At 44.0% G+C, this 25,718-nt stretch overlaps 1 protein-coding gene and 1 long non-coding RNA gene across 3 annotated transcripts; one reads left to right on the top strand and one right to left on the bottom strand.

Annotated features, from left to right (window-relative positions):
* Position 1: 1 nt before the first annotated feature.
* LOC144327309 (uncharacterized) lies at positions 2 to 4,857 on the top strand. 2 transcript variants are annotated; one of them, XR_013392373.1, is made up of 3 exons: positions 2 to 103; positions 2,931 to 3,166; positions 3,694 to 4,857. It is a non-coding gene; the product is annotated as an uncharacterized LOC144327309 (long non-coding RNA). The 2 variants fall into 2 exon arrangements; XR_013392372.1 differs by having other exon boundaries at positions 2,931 to 4,857.
* An 8,189-nt stretch (positions 4,858 to 13,046) lies between these two features.
* On the bottom strand, positions 13,047 to 25,677 carry MATN3 (matrilin 3). Its single transcript, XM_077925343.1, has 9 exons — positions 22,119 to 25,677; positions 21,567 to 21,574; positions 19,659 to 20,316; positions 19,334 to 19,463; positions 18,395 to 18,561; positions 17,628 to 17,757; positions 14,973 to 15,097; positions 14,748 to 14,882; positions 13,047 to 13,282 (listed from the first exon to the last, which is right to left on the bottom strand). Exons 1-9 carry the CDS (start codon positions 22,438 to 22,440, stop codon positions 13,047 to 13,049), a joined length of 1,911 nt encoding a protein of 636 aa, XP_077781469.1. The 5' UTR covers positions 22,441 to 25,677.
* Between the last annotated feature and the right edge of the window lie 41 nt (positions 25,678 to 25,718).

Genomic DNA, 25,718 nt, shown 5'->3' with positions numbered 1-25,718 from the left:
TGAGGCAGCGTCGCGCGACTCTCCTGCCGTGACGTCATCGGAAAGGCCCCAACCATAGATCTATTCAAGAAACGAAGACTGCCGAACGTTTCGGAGCTTCCGGGTTAGTTTGAGATATTCGCTCCGATGGCAGCTAAACGGAGCACATGCGGTTTTTAATGGGTATGGGCTACGGAATCTTACGGGGAATAATTATTATTATTTTAAATAATGCTAATAGTATTTATGGCAGTGTGTGTGTGTATATATCTAATATATATCTAATTATATATATATATATCTAATTAGATATGTTGTTGTTGTTGTTGCTTAGTCGTTTAGTCGTGTCCGACTCTTCGTGACCCCATGGACCAGAGCACGCCAGGCACCTCTGTCCTCCACTACCTCCCGCAGTTTGGTCAAACTCATGCTGGTAACCTCGAAAACACTATCCAACCACCTTGTCCTCTGTCGTTCCCTTCTCCTTGTGCCCTCCATCTTTCCCAGCATCAGTGTCTTCTCCAGGGAGTCTTCTCTTCTCATGAGGTGGCCAAAGTACTGGAGCCTCAGCTTCACAATCTGTCCTTCCAGTGAGCACTCAGGGCTGATTTCCTTAAGAATGGATGCGTTTGATCTTCTTGCCGTCCATGGGACTCTCAAGAGTCTCCTCCAGCACCATAATTCAAAAGCATCAATTCTTCGGCGATCAGCCTTCTTTATGGTCCAGCTCTCACTTCCATACATCACTACTGGGAAAACCATGGCTTTAACTATACGGACCTTTGTTGGCAAGGTGACATCTCTACTTCTCAAGATGCTGTCTAGGCCTGTCATTGCCCTTCTCCCAAGAAGCAGGTGTCTTTTAATTTCGTGGCTGCTGTCACCATCTGCAGTGATCATGGAGCCCAAGAAAGTAAAATCTCTCACTGCCTCCATTTCTTCCCCTTCTATTTGCCAGGAGGTGATGGGACCAGTGGCCATGATCTTCGTTTTTTGGATGTTGAGCTTCAGACCATATTTTGCGCTCTCCTCTTTCACCCTCATTAAAAGGTTCTTTAATTCCTCCTCACTTTCTGCCATCAAGGTTGTGTCATCTGCATATCTGAGGTTGTTGATATTAATTATATATATATATATATATATATATATATATATATAATTATGCAGGTTTTGGTGTCCTCGGGTGTCTTCCCGTGTAAAAGTTGGGGTGTCTAGGCGACGTTTCGACGAGGTCTCACTCGTCATCTTCAGGCTGGTGCTTTCGGCTTCTTGTTACTGGAACAGTATACTGCATATATATATGCAGGTTTTGGTGTCCTCGGGTGTCTTCCCGTGTAAAAGATGGGGGGGCTCTGTTCCAGTAACAAGAAGCCGAAAGCACCAGCCTGAAGATGACGAGTGAGACCTCGTCGAAACGTCGCCTAGACACCCCATCTTTTACACGGGAAGACACCCGAGGACACCAAAACCTGCATTCCTGTACCCGTGAAAATCTACGAAAGCAAATATCTCACCTCTACGGGGAGGAAACCTTCCAGCTGACAAGAACCTACGAGAAACTAGAAATCCGAAGAGCCACCATCTTATGTGATCTCTTGTTCCTACGCAACTGCCGAGATTTATAGGAACTCAAACACTGAGATCCTGCTCTGTTCCAGTAACAAGAAGCCGAAAGCACCAGCCTGAAGATGACGAGTGAGACCTCGTCGAAACGTCGCCTAGACACCCCATCTTTTACACGGGAAGACACCCGAGGACACCAAAACCTGCATTCCTGTACCCGTGAAAATCTACGAAAGCAAATATCTCACCTCTACGGGGAGGAAACCTTCCAGCTGACAAGAACCTACGAGAAACTAGAAATCCGAAGAGCCACCATCTTATGTGATCTCTTGTTCCTACGCAACTGCCGAGATTTATAGGAACTCAAACACTGAGATCCTGCTCTGTTCCAGTAACAAGAAGCCGAAAGCACCAGCCTGAAGATGACGAGTGAGACCTCGTCGAAACGTCGCCTAGACACCCCATCTTTTACACGGGAAGACACCCGAGGACACCAAAACCTGCATTCCTGTACCCGTGAAAATCTACGAAAGCATATATATATATATATATATATATATATATATATATATCTCGAACATTATATATGCAAATAAAAATACAGTGGTACCTTGGTTTACAAACTTAATCCGTTCCGGAAGTCCGTTCTTAAACCAAAGCGTTCTTAAACCAAGGCGCGCTTTCCCATAGCAGCGGGGGACTCAATTTAAAAATGGAACAAAACTCAACAGGAAGCGAAACATGTTCTGCTTCCAAGGCAAAGTTCCCTCTGTCACGGATGCTATAGCTGAGATTCTTTCATTGCAGGGGGTTGGACTAGATGACCCTCGGGGTCCCTTCCAACTCTCACATCATAAAACTCTAAATTTTAAAAGGCAAAAATTTGGAAGGGACCCTGAGCAATGCCTTCCAACATTTTCTCCGATGAAAATAGGGACGTCCCATTATCCATAAGGATAATTTTACTATTTCTACCCCACCCATGTAACTGGGCTGCCCAACACATATAAAAAACATAATTAAACATTTTAAAAAAAACCATCCGCCTTCAGACGGCTTGTGGGGTTGGATAACTCTGTACCCTCCAACATTTTTCTAATTAAAATAGGGACATCCTAAGGAAAAGCGGGATGTCCTGGGGTCAAATCAGAAACCGGGATGGCTTCTCAAAATCAGGGACGTCCCTGGAAAATAGGAGGGTCCTGCAATGCAGGAATCGTAGCAAAAGAATCTCTGATATATGGCCATTGAACCTCTGTTTAGAAACATCCAATAAATGAGTCCATCCCATTCCAAGACATTTCCACATTTCCGCTGTCCAAAAGCTCTTACCCTTAGAAAAGTTTTTTCTCGTGTTTAGTCGGAATCTCCTTCTTTCATTCCATCAGTTCAGGTCCTACCCTCTAGATCAGAAAAGTTCTCTCCATCTTCAATGTGACAGCCCTTCGGATATTTGAAGATCACTATCATCACCTCTCAAGTCTTCTCTTCTCCAGGCTTAGCAATGCCTGACTCCCTCATCCATTCCTCAGGTGGCTTGGTTGCCACACCTTTAACATCTTGGTCACCCTCTCCTTACCACAATCTGGACAGGGGCACTACACATACACAAATAAGCTTACAGGTGCGTATTCTCGCCCGAGTTGAAAATTGAATGTGCAAAATGCATCCTCTGTATGTAGTTCTCACATGCAGCCTTTAAAAAATCGCTAATATTCTGCTGATCGGCGCTTGGGCAGAGCGTGGATTCAGCCTTCACCTGATTTTAAGGTGTTTTAGCTTTGGAAAAAAACCACTCCATGTGCTACTGATCTGTTTGAGCATGGGTTGCCATCACAAATTCTTTCCTTCCAACGTTTTTGGAAACTTCTTTGGCCCAGTATATAGTGTCCATACAAAAGAAGAAGAAGGAAGGCCTTGTGAAGTAGAGAGGGACTTCAAGAAACCAGAGAAAGTCAGGACAAGCATTCATTTTGTTTGTGTTATGTCTCAGACCTTGTTTATGTTAAGTAAGTGTCCTGCCAGATTTGAAGAAAAGATTCAGATCATTTCAGTTGCAGGAATGGATGAGTCATTAAATTGCTTATTTTGTTGTTGTTTCTGAGTTCATTCCGTCCTCTAACCACCTTAATGGGTTTCTAAACTTTTCAGACCATATCTATCAAGTGTGTAAAAAGCAAAAAGTGTAAAAAGCAGAGACATCACCTTGCCAACAAAGGTCCGTATAGTTAAAGCCATGGTTTTACCAGTAGTGATGTATGGAAGTGAGAGCTGGACCATAAAGGCTGATCGCCGAAGAATTGATGCTTTGGAATTATGGTGCTGGAGGAGACTCTTGAGAGTCCCATGGACTGCAAGAAGAACAAACCTATCCATTCTGAAGGAAATCAACCCTGAGTGCTCACTGGAAGGACAGATCGTGAAGCTGAGGCTCCAATACTTTGGCCACCTCATGAGAAGAGAAGGCTCCCTGGAAAAGACCCTGATGTTGGGAAAGATGGAGGGCACAAGGAGAAGGGGACGACAGAGGACGAGATGGTTGGACAGCGTTCTCGAAGCTACCAGCATGAGTTTGACCAAACTGCGGGAGGCGGTGGAAGACAGGAGTGCCTGGCGTGCTCTGGTCCATGGGGTCACGAAGAGTCGGACATGACTGCACGACAAAACAACAACAAAAATCAAGTGTTTAGAATCCCAGAACTAATACCATATGACAGGAAAGACATGTTAGAAGGTTCCTTTCTCTCCAACTAAACACACTGAAGCAGCATAATTTTTGCAGAAGAACCCCAAAACTCAACATTATAGTGTTGTGAGGGTTGTTTAATGCAGGGCTGTATGCTTGAGTCGTTTCTGTTTCCTGGGTCCAGCCAAGAATCAGTTGCTGAAATAGCCATGCTATCTTCCTGGTGAGGTAATGGCCCTTGTATGTGTTGTTAAGGTAACAAAGGAAATGGCTCTGTGCCAGAGGACAAATGTGTGGTGCTCCCTTGCCTCAACTGGTTGGTAGTTTTCGAAAGACAAAAGCCAGAGTTGGAGGTGTGTGTGAGAGCTAGAAGCAGGCAGCAGGCTGAAGCATGTAAGGGAGAGACATGCTTGATTTCTAAGGAAATCCAAGGCTGTGGCTATGGAAGAAGCAAGGCCTTCTTGAGGGGTTAATGCTGTGACTTGTAAGCTCAGGTTGAATATCTGTGTAAGCGCCTGGAACCCCTGAAATCTCACACAGCTCTGAGATTGGGATGGCACGCAACAACAGAATTGATCTTTGTTTAGGGTTGCCATGTTTCAAAAAGTAAAAACCAGGACACCCTGAAAGTTGTTGAGTTTGATTTACAAAAACACCAAAAAAAAAACAAAAAACTTATACAAGCATATGAACAACTTGCATGTAAACACAGACGCCATGGACAAATTCAATGATTTTTGGAATCCATTCTTACAAATACTGTAATAGGTTAAAATCTGGTGAAGTGCAATAACAACCTTGTAAAATATAGTTTTGGTTTTTCCCCTCACCCCTCTATTTTCCGTTCTATGCGGGTTTTGTTTCTCTTTTTCTCTTTTTTATTTACATCTCACCATGTTCAGTGCACATATAATTATGTACTTTTTGAACTTTCAGTAAAGATGTTAAAAAACAAAAATGCCAAAAAAAGCCCACAATTTTTCGCCACATCTCGGAAATCCCCCCGTACGTCATTTCTGCCTTTGAAATCCTGGTAATGTCCGGACGTATGGCAGCCCTACCTTTGTGCATGAAAACAAACCAGCCGTTCTAATCAAAGCTCTGGTTACAGCTGTGAGTCATAACACTATCTGTTAAACTACCCCAGTTTACTACTTCACTAAACTGTGATTTGGATCCTGGCTAAGGCTACAGTATACACTTAACTGGAGTATGTTTCATTGAACTCAGTGGAGCTTACTTCTGAGAAGGCATTCCTACAGGTATGTGATGATTGCACTGTAAGTCTGTTGCATGTAGATTCCATTGAACGCTGTAGGGCAAATTTATCATCACTTAGTTCTCATTGAAAACAGTGAGGCTTAAGTGCAACTAACTTACAGTGCTATCCTTCAGATGCCCAAAAGAACAATCTTTTAAGTTCAGTGGGCTGTCAGTCAAGCTGCAGCAGAATCAGCCAATGTGGATCCTAGACACCATTGAGGCTGCAGCATTCAGAACCAATTGAAGTTTCTGAACTGTCTTCCAGGGACATGGAGTGAAATGATTCTATATTGAGTTAAATTTGCATGTGGGAAAGGGAAATTAACCCTTCAAGTAAGATAGCGAGATTGCAAATCCTATTAGTGCTGCTGAGTTTATTAATCATGTCACCAGTGGCTGTGCAGTTTTGAAATCCAATTATTGGCCCATTCACGAGTTTCCTTTGTTGTTTCTATAGGAACATATTTCAACCAGGATTTTTTCTCTCTGCAGAATTATCTTCTATAACCTAAGGGCCACAAGAGAAGCCTCAAATACACATTAGGTCATGCCGGCAAACAGGGTTTGCAAAATGACTCTAAGAATACCCAAAACAAAGCCGTAAATTATTCTGAAAATCTGAACAAATGTGAGCCTTTAAAAAAAAAATAACCTCTCAGTCCTACCTCACAGAACTTTGGTCTGACTACCAACTTTTTGTTTACTATGGCAGTGACACGTTTACTCTGAGCAATGGACCATTGCATAAGTTTCCAGACCTGGTTTGAAACTTGCTTTTTTCTTTTCTTTTCAAAGAGTGTATACACAACAGTCCTAGCCAAAAACCCAAATGGGTATGGCCTTGGAAATGAAAAGTAAAACCAAATAAAACCACTCTTCTGAGTTGACGTGGCTTTGATAGATAGTGTTGATGTCTTCTCTGGAGGCAGATGAGACCAATAGTGCGTCCAACAGTCAATAAGGTGTTTTTTTCTGCATGTTCTGTAGGGGGGGGGGGTGACGGGCCGATTGCTCGTTAACCTGGGAAGGTAGCCCATCTAGGAGAAGGAAAACTCTTATCCTAAACCTCTGCTGCCTTGTGGAACATCTTTGGGAGAGAAAAGGGCTAAGGGGTAAACCCTACACAAATTCGGAGTGGAGTCCCTAAGACAGTAGGATGTCATCCTGTACTACTACTCCTGGCTCAGACGCAGGTGGCGCTGTGGTCTAAACCTCTTGGGCTTTCTGATAGCAAGGTCAAATACGCACAACAGGGTGAGCTCCCATTGCTCTGTCCCAGCTCCTGCCAACTTAGCAGTTTGAAAGCACGCTAACGCAAGTAGATAAATAGGTATCGCTGCGGCAAGAAGGTAAATGACATTTCCATGTGCTCTGGTTTCCGTCACAGTGTTCCGTTGCTCCAGAAGCAGTTAAGTCATGTTAGCCACATGACCTGGAAAGCTGTGTGTGGACAAATGATGGCTCCCTCAACCTAAAGCAAGATGAGCGCCGCAACCCCATAGTTGCCTTTGACTGGACTTAACCATACAGGGGTCCCCCACAGCTAAGCTGATGCCAGACGTATTGCTCTGCTTTCCTTTGGACCACATCAGCAAGGCCAAGAGCAGGGTCTTATCATCTGGGGAGTCCAGGACCTCCATACACACTGCCCAGACTTGTGCCCCAGGAAGGTCACTACAGTCATACCTCTTGTTACGTTAGCTTCAGGTTACGTCTTTTCAGGTTGCGTCCCATGGTGACCCAGAAGTACTGGAAAGGGTTACTTCTAGGTTTCACTGCTCGCGCATGTGCAGACACGAAAAACGATGTCATGCGCATGCGCAGAAGCGGAGAATTGCGACCCGTGCGTGTGCAGACGCGGGTTGCATTTATTTCAGGTTGAAAACAGGGCTCTGGAACGGATCCTGTTCGCAACCGGAGGTATCACTGTATATAATAATAATAATTGTCTGTTATAAAATGCTGTTATTTGACAAATTGGATTCCTTGTTCTCTGAAACCATATAAATGTTTTTATCTAAATAATCAAAATTGGGATAAGTTAAAACACACACACACAGAGAGAGAGAGAGAGAGAGAGAGAGAGAGAGAGAGAGAGAGAGAGAGAGATGCAGAGCAAAACCACTAATATGTTTGTGATAGTAGTTAATAAAGTATCTCTCAAGTTGTGAGTATTTGATTCATCCAAAGGTGATCTCAGGCAGTTTTATCTTGGAAACAGCAACCCTGGGTAGCTTTCATCAAAGACTGGCAGAATAAAGTATTGATTGAAATTGCAGCTTACCCAGGTGGCTTTGGGCATCATTCAAAAGGCATATCATTCATCTACATTGTAGACTCTGAATGAAAACAAGGAAGTGTTGATGGGTGACCAGGAAGATTGGATTTTGAAGCAGGAGAAACAGGGCCATGTTGGAAAGAGTAAAAACAATTTAGAGCAAGGAGGCACACATTGCAAAACAAGATAGTCCTAACCTCTGATCAAAGTATTGTGCAAGATAAAGAACATATGAGGACTAGCCAGAAGAAGACTGACCAATCTAGTTCAGCATCCTTTTTCCACAGACACCAGTGGGGAGCCTGAGAACAGGATCTGACCACAACAGCACTCTGGTGATTCCCGGTAACTGGGATTCAGAGTCCTACTGCCTCCAACGCTGGAGGGGAGAACATGGTCTCTGATAGCATTTCTCCTGCATGAATTTGTCTAACCCTCTTTTAAAGCCATTCGGGTTTTGCTATGAAAATCGATAGCCCTCTTCAGCAGAGCCGGATTTAGGTCTGATGAGGCCCTAAGCTACTGAAGGTAAGAGGGCCCTTTATATTTCTAGCTGTCCTTTGTCAACAACGAATTGTCTCTGTTTTTTGTGTTGAATATATGCTATATGGTAATTGATGGACCTAAAAACGTAAAGGGACCCCTGACCATTAGGTCCAGTCGTGACCGACTCTGGGGTTGCGGCGCTCATCTCGCTTTATTGGCCGAGGGAGACGGCATACAGCTTCCGGGTCATGTGGCCAGCATGACTAAGCCACTTCTGGCGAACCAGAGCAGCACACTGAAATACCGTTTACCTTCCCGTCAGAGCGGTACCTATTTATCTACTTGCACTTTGATGTGCTTTTGAACTGCTAGGTTGGCAGGAGCAGGGACCGAGCAACGGGAGCTCACCCCGTCACGGGGATACAAACCGCCAACCTTCTGATCGGCAAGTCCTAGGCTCTGTGGTTTAACCCACAGCGCCACCCGCGGATGGACCTACTAGGTATCTAAAGCCATTTGCACATAAGAAAATATGTATTTTATCTTATATTTTAGAAACGTACATCCAGTTCTTTTTTCCTTTAAGTTTTTTTTTTTTGCCCCCAAGAGAGTGGGGTCCTAAGCTATAGCTTGTTTAGCTTATATGTAAAACCGGCACTGCTCTTCAGGTGTGCATCGGGGAGGAAAAACATGCTTAGAATGGGGCTGTACTTCTGGTCCCGTACCTGAAGTCACAAGGCATCCCTCTGATGTCCACGGCTAATATGTGAACAATCGGAGTAGGAATCATCAGCACCATGCAATACTGAGAGTGGGGCCAGAGGCACCAGCCCCATTCTTCCAGTGATTCCCCTTCATGCCATGCACAGGTGAAGGGGGCTGATAGATGTGCATTTAGCAAGCAGCCTCGACCATCCCTATTATTTTGTGCCTTAGGTGCATTCCACGACAGCGAAGATAAAGAGCCAAAACCTTTAAATTCAGCTAACCTTATATTCCCTCCGAAAAAGTACTGTGGGCCTTTTCCCACCACTTAGGAAAAAATGAGAAAATCAGGGGAGGATCTTAAATTATTACAGAGCGAGGCAGAACAACAACTGGAAAAATATGTGAATCAGAATCAGGTATTTCAAAGCCTTTTTTTAAAAAAATAATAATAGCCAGACCTTTGCATAAAATTGGCAGGCGATCTGTGACAGGAATTTGACGGGATACCCACAAGACAAAAACATTAATTATTTTGCTGTGTTTATGAAAAGTGATGTTTGTTAAGTCTGAACTAGTGAGGCTACAGAAACCTTTGGTGATTAAAAAATGCAAATAGTCCTAGTCTCAGATATTTACCATTCTTTGAAGGTGGTGGATATTTGCCGTCTAGTATTTTTAACAGATGACACATGGAAGTTAGCCACTGTGAATAGGGTGAGTTTGGCTTATTATACATTTTATATTATATGTGATCATCTATTAGCAGAAAACACTGAATGCACATGTGGAATCATGAAATTCAGTGAATGCACTTGGTTGATTTATTTCTTAAATGATATTCATATATTAAATATAAACATAACTTAACATTTAGGTGTGGCAGATTAAATAGGGTCACTGGTATTCCATGACAGGATATACACATAAAAAAATGGAATATACTGACCGACAGTGGAGTTCTCAATGCAAGGAGAAAGCTACGCGGAGGCAGCCAAGTATTTTAAGGATAAATTGCTCTAGTTCCATGTTGAGGAAAGTTGTTCTCGAAGGTGCTACTGGAAGGAATTTTTTTTACTGTGGTACCTCGGATTACATACGCTTCAGGTTACAGACTCTGCTAACCCAGAAATAGTGCTTCAGGTTAAGAACTTTGCTTCAAGATAAGAACAAATTGTGCTCTGGCGGCGTGGCAGCAGCAGGAGGCCCCATTAGCTAAAGTGGTGCTTCAGGTTAAGAACAGACCTCTGAACGAATTAAGTACTTAACCCAAGGTACCACTGTATTTTGTTTCGAGGAAAGTTTGGTTCTCTCTCCCCACCTTTCCACACAAATGTGTCACCTGTTCTTTTATCATGGCTTTCATTTCCATCCATCCCTTCTGAAGTGTGGGCAACCTTCCTACCTTCAAAAATGAGGAACCATTTCCTGGGGTGATCGTCTCCAAAAACAAAAGGTTTGCCCACCCCCCATAAAGAGCTCCCTTAAAGGTTGGCTTTTGGAAGGTAGTATTGGGGGCTGCGGGTGGCGCTGTGGGTTAAACCACAGAGCCTAGGACTTGCCGATCAGAAGGCTGGCGGTTCGAATCCCCGTGACGGGGTGAGCTCCCGTTGCTCGGTCCCAGCTCCTGTCCACCTAGCAGTTCAAAAGCACGTCAAAGTTCAAGTAGATAAATAGGTACGGCTCCGGCGGGAAGGTAAATGGTGTTTCCGTGCACTGCTCCAGTTCGCCAGAAGCGGCTTAGTCATGCTGGCCACATGACCCGGAAGCTGTACGCCGGCTCCCTCGGCCAATAAAGCGCGATGAGCGCTGCAACCCCAGAGTTGGCCACGACTGGACCTATTGGTCAGGGGTCCCTTTACCTTATTGGGGGCTGCTGAGAATGGAGAGGGACAAAGCGAGAAATGGGGTGAAGGAGAGCTCAGCTGTATGACCAGTTATGACTTGGTTGTCCAGGTGCAAATTCTGTGCCTGCCCACCCAGAGGCTGGAGTTACTACTCCCCATGTTTATTTTATCTAATACAAGTCCTGAACATCTTTTGCAGCTGTGTGAGAGGATTATTATTATTATTTTTTACAGGTTTAACCTCCCTTCTTCAGTGCCTCTCTCTGTGTTGACATTAAGTATCCAAAAATCAGAGACACAGAGCCTCTATTAGGAACGCTCTAGTCTACTTCCTCTCTTGCTTCAGTTTATATCTGTGCAATTCATTTTCCTCACCTGAGGGTATGAACATATATTCACACACAGTTAGGTTTGCCATACGTCTGGAATTTCCTAGACATCTCCAGGATTTAATTCCGGCAGGGAGTTTGGAAAATCGGCAAAATATCTAGGAGGATGTTGCCTGAAAAAAGCTAAATGACTTTTGTGTCCTGACTCTTACTTCTAGAAATATGGCAACCCTAACTTAGTGAACAATAAGCAGTGCATTTATTTATTTTAAGGACCTGTAATAGAGAATAAGGGACAACTATATTAAGATAAGGGATGTGGGTGGCGCTGTGGATAAAAGCCTCAGCACCTAGGGCTTGCCGATCGAAAAGTCGGTGGTTCGAATCCCCGCAGCGGGGTGCGCTCCCGTTGTTCGGTCCCGGCGCCTGCCAACCTAGCAGTTCGAAAGCACCCCCGGGTGCAAGTAGATAAATAGGGACCGCTTACTAGCGGGAAGGTAAACGGCGTTTCCGTGTGCAGCTCTGGCTCACCAGAGCAGCGATGTCACACTGGCCACGTGACCTGGAAGTGTCTCCGGACAGTGCTGGCCCCCGGCCTCTTGAGTGAGATGGGCGCACAACCCTAGAGTCGGTCACGACTGGCCCGTACGGGCAGGGGTACCTTTACCTTTATATTAAGATAAGGGACGTGGGTGGCGCTGTGGGTAAAACCTCAATGCCTAGAGCTTGCCGATCGTATGGTTGGCGGTTCGAATCCCCGCGGCGGGGTGAGCTCCCGTCGTCCGGTCCCAGCTCCTGCCCACCTAGCAGTTCGAAAGCACCCCTAAGTGCAAGTAGATAAATAGGTACCGCTTTATAGCGGGAAGGTAAACGGCGTTTCCGTGTGCGGCACTGATGCTGGCTCGCCAGTGCAGCTTAGTCACGCTGGCCACGTGACCCGGAAGTGTCTTCGGACGGCGCCGGCTCCCGGCCTCTTGAGCGAGATGAGCGCGCAACCCTAGAGTCAGTCACGACTGGCCCATACGGACAGGGGTACCTTTACCTTTATATTAAGATAAGAACTCTCGTTGAATCAATGAACCATGGGCTAAGTCGCTTTCACAGTGACAAACAAATTTCCTGTTTTTTAATGTATTGTATAGATTCTCACAGAGCTACATAGAAAAGAAAAGAAAACATTTCGAGAGTATGCTGATCTTTATTAAAATTAAAGTTTGCAAGATGTAAATTACATTAACATGTGCCATAGGGCGGCAAATAATGTTAAGGGCTTTTAACCTTCCGCTGTACATTGTGTTTCATCCACATAATAGTGATATTTGAGCCAGTCCATTCTGCTGATATATTTTGAGTCCTTCTGGATTAAAAAATTGGGTTTAAAGGGACCTGAATGTCATTTAGAGCGGCTTGTCCCACTGGACATATATGTCTCTAAAGGCAAAGAAATATCATTTAAATGGAAATCAGAGATAGAAGATAGCATTTATAGTCTACTTTGCCAGATGCAGAAAAGTTTTTACAATGCACCATACCAGCCACAACTATTTAGATGGCTTTATCTGTACCTATAAATGGTTGGATATGAGAGGGGCAGTTTTAGTTTTAACCACCGCATTCAAATATAGTTGTAGAAATATGTACTGCACAGTGCATACAACTATAAAAACAACATTGATTTTTATGCAGAATGAACTTTCTTTGATTAGACACAATTATGTGCATTACACAAGTGACATCACTACACACATTTGCACATTTTTTTTTTTAACCACAAAGCAACTCCTTTGAAAGAAAAGCTTGCAAAGTGCAATAGGCAGGAATTGTTTTTAATTGCAGCAGGTTCTTCAGCTCTAGACATGCTCTGCTCCATACTGGTATGCTTCTAATTTCTTGGACAGATCATCTAGTGGTCAACCGTTAAGGAACATATCACATGGTTGCAGATCAGATTTCGCAGAGACGTTTGCCACACGAGGAAGCACGCGAAACAGCAATGTATCCACCACTGAAAAGATCTCAAAAGAAAGGATATGTTTTGTAGATATTGCCTCAAGGTATGAAGTGGCCAGCTTGTGAAATTTAGCAAGTGATTCACATTTACAGGCCTCTTCCGTTGTCGTAGGAGGAAGACGGCTTCTTGCTATTCCTGAGGAGAAAATGAACCATATGCTTTTGGTTATCTTCGTATTAACAATATTTGTTACCCACTCTTCATTGCCACGGGACGCAGGTGGCACTTTGGGTTAAACCACAGAGCCTAGGGCTTGCCGATCAGAAGGTCGGCGGTTCGAATCCCTACGACAGGGTGAGCTCCCGTTGCTCGGTCCCTGCTACTGCCAACCTAGCAGTTCGAAAGCACATCAAAATGCGAGTAGATTAATAGGTACCGCTCTGGTGGGAACGTAAACGGCGTTTCCGTGCGCTGCTCTGGTTCGCCAGAAGCGCCTTAGTCATGCTGGCCACATGACCCGGAAGCTGTACGCTGGCTCCCTCGGCCAATAAAGCGAGATGAGCGCCGCAACCCCAGAGTCGGTCACGACAGGACCTAATGGTCAGGGGTCCCTTTACCTTTTATTATTATTAGACCAGCATGGGTGGTGCTGTGGTCTAAACCCCAGAGCCTAGGGCTTGCCGATCAGAAGGTCAGCGGTTTGAATCCCCACGATGGGGTGAGCTCCTGTTGCTCAGTCCCTGCTCCTGCCAACCTAGCAGTTCGAAAGCACGTCAAAGTGCAAGTAGATAAATAGGTACCGCTCTGGTGGGAACGTAAATGGCGTTTCCGTGCACTGCTCTGGTTCGCCAGAAGCGCCTTAGTCATGCTGGCCACATGACCCGGAAGCTGTACGCTGGCTCCCTCGGCCAATAAAGCGAGATGAGCGCCGCAACCCCAGAGTCGGTCACAACTGAACCTAATGGTCAGGGGTCCCTTTACCTTCATTGCCACAGGCAATATCAGAGCAGGGTACAATAAATAAAACATTAGTATCTAAACCAATGGTTCCCAATTAGCTGAGTACTGCGGATGCCCTGTTTTTTAAAACGCTGAGTCATGGACCCCCTTACTTTTGAAAACGTTGATATCTCTGTGGTAGTTTTTGCTATGTGAATGGTGCCACTATGCCCTCCAGCATGTCCCAGTACAAAACTGGGATGTGTGTCTTCCAGGCCTCGCTCCCATGTGAGTCACATGACCCATGGGAGAGCACAGCTCCCCAAAATGGGAGAAAACCATTAAACATCTTCATGACAGAAGATATCATGACAGCATAGCTTTCCTCCTCAGGACATCTCTCTTCAAGGGTAAGCGTCGTCCTGTCATGCAGCTGTTATACACCACACGTTTAAAAATACATTTCCACACACCCCAAAGAATCCTGGGAACTGTAGTTTGTTCAGATGCTGTGTGGGGTGAACTACAGATCCCAGGATTCTTGAGGGGTGGGTGCCTTAGATGCATGGTACGTACACAGCCAAGCGGAGAGAAACCATTCTCAAGAAAAATGGCAGTAAGCCCACTAAGAATGCAGTTTCTCAACCAAACTGAAATATGTACTGGGGGGAAAGAAGCAACACTATGCTTTTCCTTCCTAATGTATCGGCCAGATTCTTACTTGAGCATGTTTTCTTATCTGCATTCAGGGTGAATCCTTCATAGCACTCACAACGATGGGAACTGCCACTGGGAACACAGATTTGTTGGCAGTCATGAGTTCCAGGCGCACAGACGTCCAAAGCTGAAGAATGAACTATTTTAAAAAAAGAGAGAATTGCGATAAATAGGCTTGCACCCTCCCTGTCTCATTAAATATATGTTGAATGAACTGCCATATCTTTACTTGAACAGGTCTTCTTGTCCGGATTCAAGGTGTGCCCTTCAAAGCAGTCGCAGTGCCAAGAGTCACCACTGGTGACACAGATCTGTTCGCAGTCATGGTCTCCAGTTGTGCAAACATCCTTTTCTCTAGCTAGGGAGGGAGTTGAGATATACTGTGTAACTTGGTCTTCACAAAGACACATTTACTTATTTAGCACATCCATATCCTGCCTTTCTATCAAGGGGGTTCAAAGTGGCATGACCTGGTACAACCATTATATATACATATATAGAGAGAAATTGGTTTATAAAGACTTTTGTAACTGGGGGAAAAGCAAGACACACTAATTGAAAAATGATTCAAATCACCCTCTTGACGTATTTAGAGAGAGCGGATGTGACATAATAGCTAGGTTTGTCACCTGAGACATGGGGAACTCTCCAACTCAAACTGTACTTTAGCCATGACATGGCAAGCTATAAATAAAGCTTTGGGAATGCTATTCTCTCAGAACCAGCCCTCCTTTACCAGCAATATGGGAATAAATAGTAATGACCTACCTTACAAGATAGTTTTGAAGAACAATAAGATTATTCAAATGCAAATAAGAAATCACATTGCTGAATATTTTTAAACCCAAAACCTCCCATCACGAAATGTGCTGGCTAATGAAGCTGCCAGATTCTTACGTGAGCAAGTCCTCTTGTCTTGATTCAAGACGTAGCCTTCAAAGCACTCACAATGCCAGGAGCCATCACTACTCACACAGATTTGCTCACAATTGTGAGTCCCAGGTACACAGCTCTCCCCACCTAGGACAGATAAGGAACTACATTAATAATTCAACACTAAACTATTTTTTTTTTAAAATGATAAAAAGAACCTCAGAAAATGTATTACGTGAAGGAGCCTCCAGATTCTTCCTTGAGCAAGTTCTTTTATCCAGATTCAAGGTGTACCCTTCATAACACTCACAATGCCAGGAGCCATTGCTACTCAAACAAATTTGCTCACAGTTGTGGGTTCCAGGTACACAGTTCTCTTCACCTAGGTTGGATAAGGAACTATATCAATAACTAAGTAATAATTTAAAAAACAACAAATCTCCTCATAAAATGTGTTACCTGAGGGAGCCTCCAACTCTTTCCTTGAGCAAGTTCTCCTGTCTGGATTCAGTGTGTACCCTTCATAGCACTCACAGCGCCAGGAACCGTCTGTACTCACACACAATTGCTCACAGTCGTGGCTTCCAGATACACAACCCTCTCCACCTAGGATGGATGTTAAGGAATTACATTAATAGTTGAATAATAAATGGAAAAATTACACAGAAAACAGAAGAAATCTCACAAAATGTGTTACCTGAAGAAGCTTCCAACTCCTTTCTTGAGCAAGTTAAATAATAGTTGAATAATAAATTGCTGAATTGCTTAGAAAACAAAATAAATTTCATGAAATGTGATACCTGAGGGAGCCTCCAACTCCTTCCTTGAGCAAGTTCTCCTGTCTGGATTCAGTGTGTACCCTTCATAGCACTCGCAGCGCCAGGAGCCATTGCTACTCACACACAATTGCTCACAGTCATGGCTTCCAGATGCACAACCTTCTCCAGCTAGGACAGAGAATAAGGAATTACATTAATAACTAAGTTATAAATTACTTTAAAAAACAACAACAAATCTCACAAAACATGTTACCTGAGGGAGCCTCCAACTCCTTCCTTGAGCAAGTTCTCCTGTCCGGATTCAAAGTGTACCCTTCATAGCATTCACAACGCCAGGAGCCATCTGTACTCACACACAATTGCTCACAGTCATGGCTTCCAGATGCACAACCCTCTCCACCTAGGGCAGATGTTAAGGTCTTACATTAATAACTGAATAATAAATGGATAAATTACTTAGAAAACAGAAGAAAATCTCACAAAATATGTTACCTGAGGGAACCTCCAATTCTTTCCATGAGCATGTTCTCTTATCTGGATTCAAGGTGTACCCTTCATAACATTCACAGCGCCAGGAGCCATCGCTACTCACACAAAGTTGCTCACAATTGTGGATCCCAGGCTCACAGGTCTGCCGACCTAGGAGAGGCATTAAGGAACTACATTAATAACGAAATAATAAATTGATAAAAAGCCAAATCTCCACAAAACATATGTTACCTGAGGGAACCCCAAACTCCTTCCTTGAGCAAGTTCTCTTGTCCGGATTCAAAATGTATCCTTCATAGCATTCACAACGCCAGGAGCCATCTGTACTCACACACAATTGCTCACAGTCATGGCTTCCAGATGCACAACGCTCTCCACCTAGGGCAGATGTTAAGGAATTACATTGCAGTTGTACCTTGGATCCCGAATGCCTTGATACTTGGACGTTTTGGCTCTCAAACAGCGCAAACCCGGAAGTGAGTGTTCCGGTTTGCGAACGTTCTCTGGAACTCGAACGTCCAACGGGGCTTCTGCAGCTTCGGATTGGCTACATAAGCTTCCTGCAGCCAATAGGAAACCATGCTTTGTTTTCTGAACTGAACGTTCTGGAAGTCGAACGGGCTTCCAGAACAGATTCCATTTGACTTCCAAGGTACGACTGTAATAGTTGAACCCTAAATGGATAAATTTCACAGAAAACAAAATAAATCTCACAAAATGTGTTACCTGAAGAAGCTTCCAACTCTTTTCTTGAGCAAGTTCTCTTATCTGGATTCAGTGTGTACCCTTCATAGCATTCGCAGTGCCAGGAGCCATCGCTACTCACACAAAGCTGCTCACAGTTGTGGGTCCCAGGCCCGCAGGTCTCCCGACCTAGGAGATATATTAAGGAATTACATTAATACCTAATTAATAAATTAGTAAACAACAAATCTTCTCTCAGCATGTGTTACCTGAAGGATCCTCCAGATCCTTCCTTGAGCAAGTTAATTAATAGTTGAATAATAAATTGCTAAATTGCTTAGAAAACAAAATAAATTTCATGAAATGTGATACCTGAGGGAGCCTCCAACTCCTTCCTTGAGCAAGTTCTCTTGTCTGGATTCAAGGTGTACCCTTCATAACATTCACAGCGCCAGGAGCCATCGCTACTCACACACAATTGCTCACAGTCGTGGCTTCCAGATGCACAACCCTCTCCACCTAGGATGGATTTTAAGGAATTACATTAATACAGTGGTACCTCGGGTTACATACGCTTCAGGTTACAGACTCTGCTAACCCAGAAATAGTACCTCGGGTTAAGACCTTTGCTTCAGAATGAGAACAGAAATCGCACGGCGGCAGCGGGAGGCCCCATTAGCTAAAGTTGTACCTCAGGTTAAAAACAGTTTCAGGTTAAGAACAGAGCTCCAGAACGAATTAAGTTCTTACCCAAGGTACCACTGTAGTTGAATAATAAATGGATAAATTACTTAGAAAACAGAAGAAATCTCACAAAATATGTTACCTGAAGAAGTTTCCAACTCTTTCCTTGAGCAAGTTCTCTTGTCTGGATTCAAGGTGTACCCTTCATAACATTCACAGTGCCAGGAGCCATCGCTACTCACACAAAGTTGCTCACAATTGTGGATCCCAGGCTCACAGGTCTCCCGACCTAGGAGAGGCATTAAGGAACTACATTAATAACGAAATAATAAATTGAAAAAAAGCCAAATCTCAACATAAAATGTGTTACCTGAGGGAACTTCCAGCTCCTTCCTTGAGCAAGTTCTCTTGTCCGCATTCAAAGTGTACCCTTCATAGCATTCACAACGCCAGGAGCCATCACTACTCACACACAATTGCTCACAGTCGTGGCTTCCAGATGCACAAGCTTCTCCAGCTAGGACAGATAATAAGGCATTACATTAACAACTAAATTATAAATTACTTTAAAAAAAAACAAATCTCCTCACAAAACATGTTACCTGAAGGTGCCTCCAACTCCTTTCTTGAGCAAGTTGTCTTGTCCGGATTCAAGGTGTACCCTTCATAACATTCACAGTGCCAGGAGCCATCGCTACTCACACAAAGTTGCTCACAATTGTGGATCCCAGGCTCACAGGTCTCCCGACCTAGGAGAGGCATTATGGAACTACTTTAATAACTAAATAATAAATCAATAAAAATCCTAATCTCATAAAATCTGTTACCTGAGGGAGCCTCCAACTCCTTCCTTGAGCAAGTTCTCCTGTCTGGATTCAAGGTGTACTCTTCATAGCACTCACAGCGCCAGGAACCGTCTGTACTCACACACAATTGCTCACAGTCGTGGCTTCCAGATACACAACCCTCTCCACCTAGGATGGATGTTAAGGAATTACATTAATAGTTGAATAATAAATGGAAAATTACTTAGAAAACAGAAGAAATCTCACAAAATGTGTTACCTGAAGAAGCTTCCAACTCCTTTCTTGAGCAAGTTCTCTTGTCCGGATTCAAGGTGTACCCTTCATAGCATTCACAGTGCCAGGAGCCATCGCTACTCACACAAAGTTGCTCACAATTGTGGGTCCCAAGGGCACAAACATCCACAGCTAGGGAAGGAGTGTACAGAAAAAATTATGTCTGATGGTGCCACAGAAAACATTTAATGTTTTCTGGTCAAATAACTTATTAAGCATTTCCTGGCTGAGATGGAGCTTCCTGCAGCCAGTGAGAAGCAATGGTTTTCAAACGTTTTGGAAGCTGAACGGACTTCAGGAATGGATTCTGTTCGACTTCCAAGGTACAATTGTATATCCTTATCCAAGCAGCATAAACTAAAGGGTGCAATCTCCATTTAGTGATTATCTTACCACAGAACGTTTTTCGAAATTTGGAAGCCAGCTTTTCTATCACACCATAGGTCTCCACATAAGAAACGTGCTCATTGACCGGCTCACTCACTATCAGCCGCAAGAACTCCATGTCCGCTCGGTCAACCCCAACGGCATAAATCTCGATTCCAGAGGCTCGAGCCTTGTAAGCCACCTCATGAACCTGATCCTGAGGTCGGCCATCGGTCACTATAATGACCACCTTAGGGACGTCATGGGAAGAGTCCCTTGCCCCTCCGTCTCTGGTGAAAACTTCGTTGATGGCTGTCTGGATGGCCAAGCCAGTCATAGTCCCCACAGATAATGGATGGATGTGATAGATGGCATTCTTCATGGAAGCTTTGTCAAAGTACTTCTGAAGATTAAATTCAATCTTGACTGTACTGGCATAGTTCACCACCGCCACACGAGTCGCTCTTTCCCCCACATCCAAGGCTTCAATCAGTTTGGCCAAGAAGGTTTTCACTTTTTCAAACTCCTGAGGCCGGACACTGCGGGAGCTGTCTATTATAAATGCAAGGTCTATGGGGCGACTCCGGCATATGCCCTCTGCAAGACAATTGAAGCACAATATTCCAAATTAAGTGGCTGGACTTAAAAGAGGCTTTAACAAACTACTCCTGATTTTTTCCTTTTACAAGTTGGACTCCAGTGTGGTACAAATGGAAAATCAAGAAATCTGCCTGCCTGGGATAGTAATGTGTAGCACAAAATGGTGCAGTTTTAGGCCTGCTCAAAAGTACATTTAAGAAGAATATAGAAGAGTTTAATAGGGCTTACTCCCCTCAGGTGAGTATAGATTTGCAGTCAAGACTTTAACGATTTTATCACTGTGAAAGTATTGAGAATATCAGTGCTATTTTTATTTTTTTAAAAATGATTTCTACACTAATGGTCATCACAACAGGCTTGACACAATTGGAATAGTGTGTTTTCAGATAAGTGCTTATTGTGGGATTGGAACTCCTCACACATGCAAGTTTTTTTGCGATGTCCTGCCACCCCAATTTAATATGAAGTTACCAATTCTGGAGAAAATCTGAAAGCAGGACACACGCACAAACATGTCGCCAATGACCCATTTGTGATATTTCAACAACTTCTTTGCAGTTTAAGCCCCTGTCTGGAGATTCAACCATGGTAGCAAGTCAGGGAGAATATTTAACACTTGTGCAACTTTTACAGCTTCTTCAAATTCCCTATCCTCTCTCCACCCCTACCCTGCCTGCCTTATTATGCTTATGCTTAGCCGCATGGTCTAACAAGCCTCTCTTGAGCTCCTATATACCACTGATTTGGGAACTTTCACCACTTTGCAAGTAAGACAAGTTATACTGCCTGTGCAACTTTTCCAAGGGATGTATGGAATAGCACATGGACCGGACCTTGGAAGGGTTCGTAAGTGAACCAATTTTTAACTCAACGAATGTGGGGTCTTCTTCTATGCTAGGGGAAGAGGGAAGTTTTGGAACTCACAAGGGCATAATTAAAAGTTCTAACAACCTATTTTTCAATGCATATTTATAATATATATATATTTATATTACTACTTGGCTTTTCTCTAAAGCACCCTGGTATCCTCCAGGTGCTTTGGGCAACAACTTCCATCATCATTTGTCAGGCTGGCTATGGGCTTGTTAGAGCTGTAGCCCACAACATCTCGGCTACAGCATTGAGAAAGCCTAGCCTAAAAGTTTCCCAATGTATCATCAGGAATTCTCATCAATCCAATATGGTTGTTGAGTGTTTATGATAGAATGCCTGCCATCATCACATCTCTTGTCAATAAAAAAAGATACACCAAAACAATTTGTGTCCCACCTGCAGACCTGCCAGAAAAAAGGAGATTGTGTTGGTCCTGAGTGGGGTAACTGTGCCCCTGAAGGACCAGGTGCGCAGCCTGGGAGTCATTTTGGACTCACAGCTGTCCATGGAGGCACGGGTCAATTCTGTGTCCAGGGCAGCTGTCTACCAGCTCCATCTGGTACACAGGCTGAGACCCTACCTGCCTGCAGACTGTCTCACTAGAGTGGTGCATGTTCTGGTTATCTCCTGCTTGGACTACTGCAATGTGCTCTATGTAGGGCTATCTTTGACCCAGAAACTACAACTAATCCAGAATGCGGCAGCTAGACTGGTGACTGGGAGCGGCCGCCGGGACCACATAACACCAGTCCTGAAAGACCTACATTGTCTCCCAGTACATTTCCGAGCACAATTCAGTGTTGGTGCTGACCTTTAAAGCCCTAAACGGCCTCAGCCCAGTATACCTGAAGGAGCATCTCCACCCCCATCGTTCAGCCCGGACACTGAGGTCCAGCTCCTATTATTATTATTATTATTATTATTATTATTATTATTATTATTATTTACTGAATATTTGGGAATGCAAGACATGGAGCATATAGCCAACACCTAGAAAATATGCCTGACCTTTAGCACCCTCTGCCAGACCCTCTGCCCATAGCACAGAAGCTAAATTACCTGTAGAGGAGACTGTTGAAGAACCCTTGATATCTCCGGAGTAGGGTTCATCAGCCCTTGCTGCAGCTTTTCCGCCAAATGTCTTGCCCTGCAGTGGAATGGAGCGCAAACCTACCCGAACTGAGCGCTTAGGAAACCTGTACCGGACCCCTAAAACTCCAGGCAGTAGTAAGAAAAGGCAAGCGCCAGGCGTCTTGAGTAGCCAGAGCATTTCAGCTGCTTTGGTTTGAACACCAGCTCCTCTACCTCACCGACACTGTCTGTGTGCTTTTCCTTGAGACAGGTTTCATTTTATTTTTTAAGTTCCTGGCCAGAGAGCAAGTGTGTGGCGGGCAAGGAGAAAGCACAGTCAGTTCACTCCACCCTTTCCCAGGCAGTTTCTTCCGTTGAGTCACCCAGTTGCCTTCTCAGTAATCGCAGTGTTAAAGACTCATCAGAAGGGGAAAATCAAAGCCAGGTACTTCACTTCATCAATCAAGTGCTTCAGCTGTCAGGATTTGGGGTGGCCAACTTCAACTTAGCAAGGGGATCAGGGCACAAAGGGAAGCCAGTATCCAAGAAAAACGCAGGACAGGGTAGGAAAAAAATGTATTTAATTCATTGGCACTAGCATCCGATTTAAATTCATAGGTGACAACCAGGAAAGTGAATTTATCTCCCTACCACCCCCTGTTCAAATATCTTTGGGAAAACTCATACATGCATCTCAAACTAACTTGAGAGATTTAAAGTGATCAGCTAATTGGAAAGTAAAAAAGTATCACCATTTTGGAAGAACCTAGGGAGCTGGCTTGAATTGTGCCAGAACACTAGTACATCTAAGCTCAGCAATGTCTAAACTACTCAAGCAATGTTTAAAGCAGCTCTCCAAGATTTTAGGCAAGGATCTGGAGATGTCAGGGCTTGAACCCGGGACTTTCTGCATCCTTCTGCCCGACGGCCCTTTTAGCAAAGTTCCCATACCTTCTCTGAACTCAACATGCCTGCTGCATGCTGAATATAGGTAAGTCACATTCAAGCAAATCAGTGTTTAGATAATGGCAATGAAGTTGCACATGTTCTCGGCACAGTGACAGAGAGCCAAGTCTTGGCTTGTTTACATGGATGGACCACCCTCGTATAAACTCCCAAGACGACCAATAGTCCACATTCAGAAATCCTGAGGATCCACGTCAGTGATACAAATGGAGCTGAAATCCTCCTGATTCCTAAAAATATAACCAGACTTCTCGCAAGCACAGGTATGTACATAAGAACAGAAAAGTATTCAAGAGGTGAGCCCATCATGACAGCATCAGAGGGCTATGCCATCATATCAGAGGGTTGCAGCCAACTACGTATTAACCAGAGTAGACACGCTAAAATCAATGGGCCTAAGTCATGTCCATTAATTTTAATGGGTCTGTTCTGGATAGCCTTTTAATTAAAGCCAGAAAAAATGAAACGTACAGCACAGTGCAATATCTACCCTGAAGACTGAGGTATCAGCCTGGGAGTCAATATGTTTAACAGCAGTTCTGAGATCTGAAGACCAACTGAACCCCTCCTTGTACCCGTTTTTAAAAAGTGTATGGGGAACACTGCAAAAGTAATGTTTATGCGGTATCTGCCATGGAGATTGAGATATTGCGGTTAAAGTTGATGTGCATATTCAGGACTGTGTTTTTACCTACCAAACCTGAACACCTTCTTGAAAGTAGATAGCACAAACAGAAAAGAATCTGTTTTGAAGACTGGGAGATCGCTGTGAACTATGTTTATAGCAGAATTCTGTATCTGAACTTCAGATACCCAGCCTGCACCTCACACCTGTTTTATGGTTATAGGAAAATAAAATATACATGCTGCAATGCCCTGCGGGCCAAATTAGACACTAGACAGATCTATATTGGGGATGGGATTCAGCTAAGGAGTCCCATCACCTGCATAAGGGCTTCTGTAACAGAGTCCCCCCCCCCAATCCCCAGACCTCCTGAAATTGGCTTGGGGGTAGGGGTTGGGAGAACCTCCATAATAGTATGTAGGGGGGAGGTAGGTAGGGTTGTCCTATCTAGCAAACCAAAATGCTTCCCTTAATGGAATGATCACCTTAGTGCAACATTGAATTCCTCCCAAGGTCTTCTTCAAAGCAGCTAAGGGATGTTGGATTGGGACCATAACAGCGAAGATTGGGCTTATCCCTCCTTCCATCCAGACCAGGCTTTGAGATGGACTTTTGTCAGCCACCCAGCTCTCTCCTGGGATCCTCTCCCAAAGGACAGTTGGTGGTGGGCGGGGAAAATCTCTGGAGTAGGCTCAGAGATAGTCTTTACCCATGTTCCCACTCTCTCCAAGGGTGGACAAGTCTATTGAAGGTGCTTCCCCAAGCATGCCCTAACATCTAGAGCAGGGACGACCAACTCCCAACAGACTGTCACAGTATGCTGTCTACTCACAGTATAAAAAACTGGAGATGATCTACCCATTGGCCAAAGTTCTTGAGCTTTTTTTAGGCTTTAGGTTTTAGGTCCCCCCCCCCCCGGGGGGGGGATCACTAAGGGGCCAAAGATCTACCAGGAACACCCTGCGATCTGCCAGTAGATCAGGCATGCCTTTTAACAATTCAACCCAAGCAGGAGACAGTCCTTATAACCCACCCCCCTCTTAAAGAATGGTGCCCACCTCACAATCCCAGCACAATCCCAGTTCATATGCAATTTTAATGTGACTAGAGAGACATAGGAAGCACATGCACAGACAGAATATATTTCAAAATTTACTTTTTCAGTCCAGGAGAAGGGAAACCCAACACCTTGACTTCAAAGTGTGTAAAGCAAGTATTGCTAAAATTAACAGTCCATGTTTTTAATACATAGTTAAAGCATATTCTGCAAAATATTACGTCTGCCATCACCCCACACCCAAATGTATTGCCGTATTGGGATGAATATAAGCCACACTTTCCCCCCAAATTCCAACTGTGAAAGGGCGGCTTAAATTTGTGACCTTACAAAAATTGGCTTTTACAATATCGCTGCTGAAACAAGACATACAGTAAAACAGAATGGGTGTGAGTGCCTGCGGAATTTTAAGGGAGCAGCTTATATTCAGGTATTGTCTTTTTTTCTCCCTCCCCCCTTGAATTTTAAAGATGCGGCTTATATTCGGGCCAATATGGTATTTAAAACTGCCTTGGTATCTCTATTTCTCTCTCTCTCTCTCTCTCTCTCTCTCTCACACACACACACACACACACACACACACACAGAGAGAGAGAGAGAGAGAGAGAGAGAGAGAGAGAGAGAGAGAGAATCCAAGCTATGCCTTCAGATAAACAGAACATGAGATACTACTGAACTCTCACAGTCTCCTAGGTCAACCCACAGTTAATAACATTTGTCCCTGGCTCCAATGATGACTGGCACAAAAGAAGAGAGATATGAAAGCAATTTCTTATACCAGCACAATGAAAAATGAATGTATATTCTCTGGTAATTAATTGTTTTTGCT

Source organism: Podarcis muralis, chromosome 3 (assembly GCF_964188315.1).
Source record: "Podarcis muralis chromosome 3, rPodMur119.hap1.1, whole genome shotgun sequence".
NCBI lineage: Eukaryota > Metazoa > Chordata > Lepidosauria > Squamata > Lacertidae > Podarcis > Podarcis muralis.
The sequence above is the reverse complement of the archived record's forward strand: the minus strand, read 5'-3'. Positions and strand labels throughout refer to the sequence as shown.

Excerpts from the sequence above, each read along its gene's own strand:
- MATN3 (XM_077925343.1), bottom strand. The coding sequence starts at position 22,440 with ATGCTCTGGCTACTCAAGACGCCTGGCGCTTGCCTTTTCTTACTACTG. Across the intron at positions 15,098-17,627 it reads AGAACTTGCTCAAGAAAAGA|AGAAAAGGATGTTTGCACAA; the intron begins GTTGGAAGCTTC and ends CTCCCTAGCTAG. Across the intron at positions 14,883-14,972 it reads GGACAAGAAGACCTGTTCAA|TTCATTCTTCAGCTTTGGAC; the intron begins GTAAAGATATGG and ends TTTTTAAAATAG.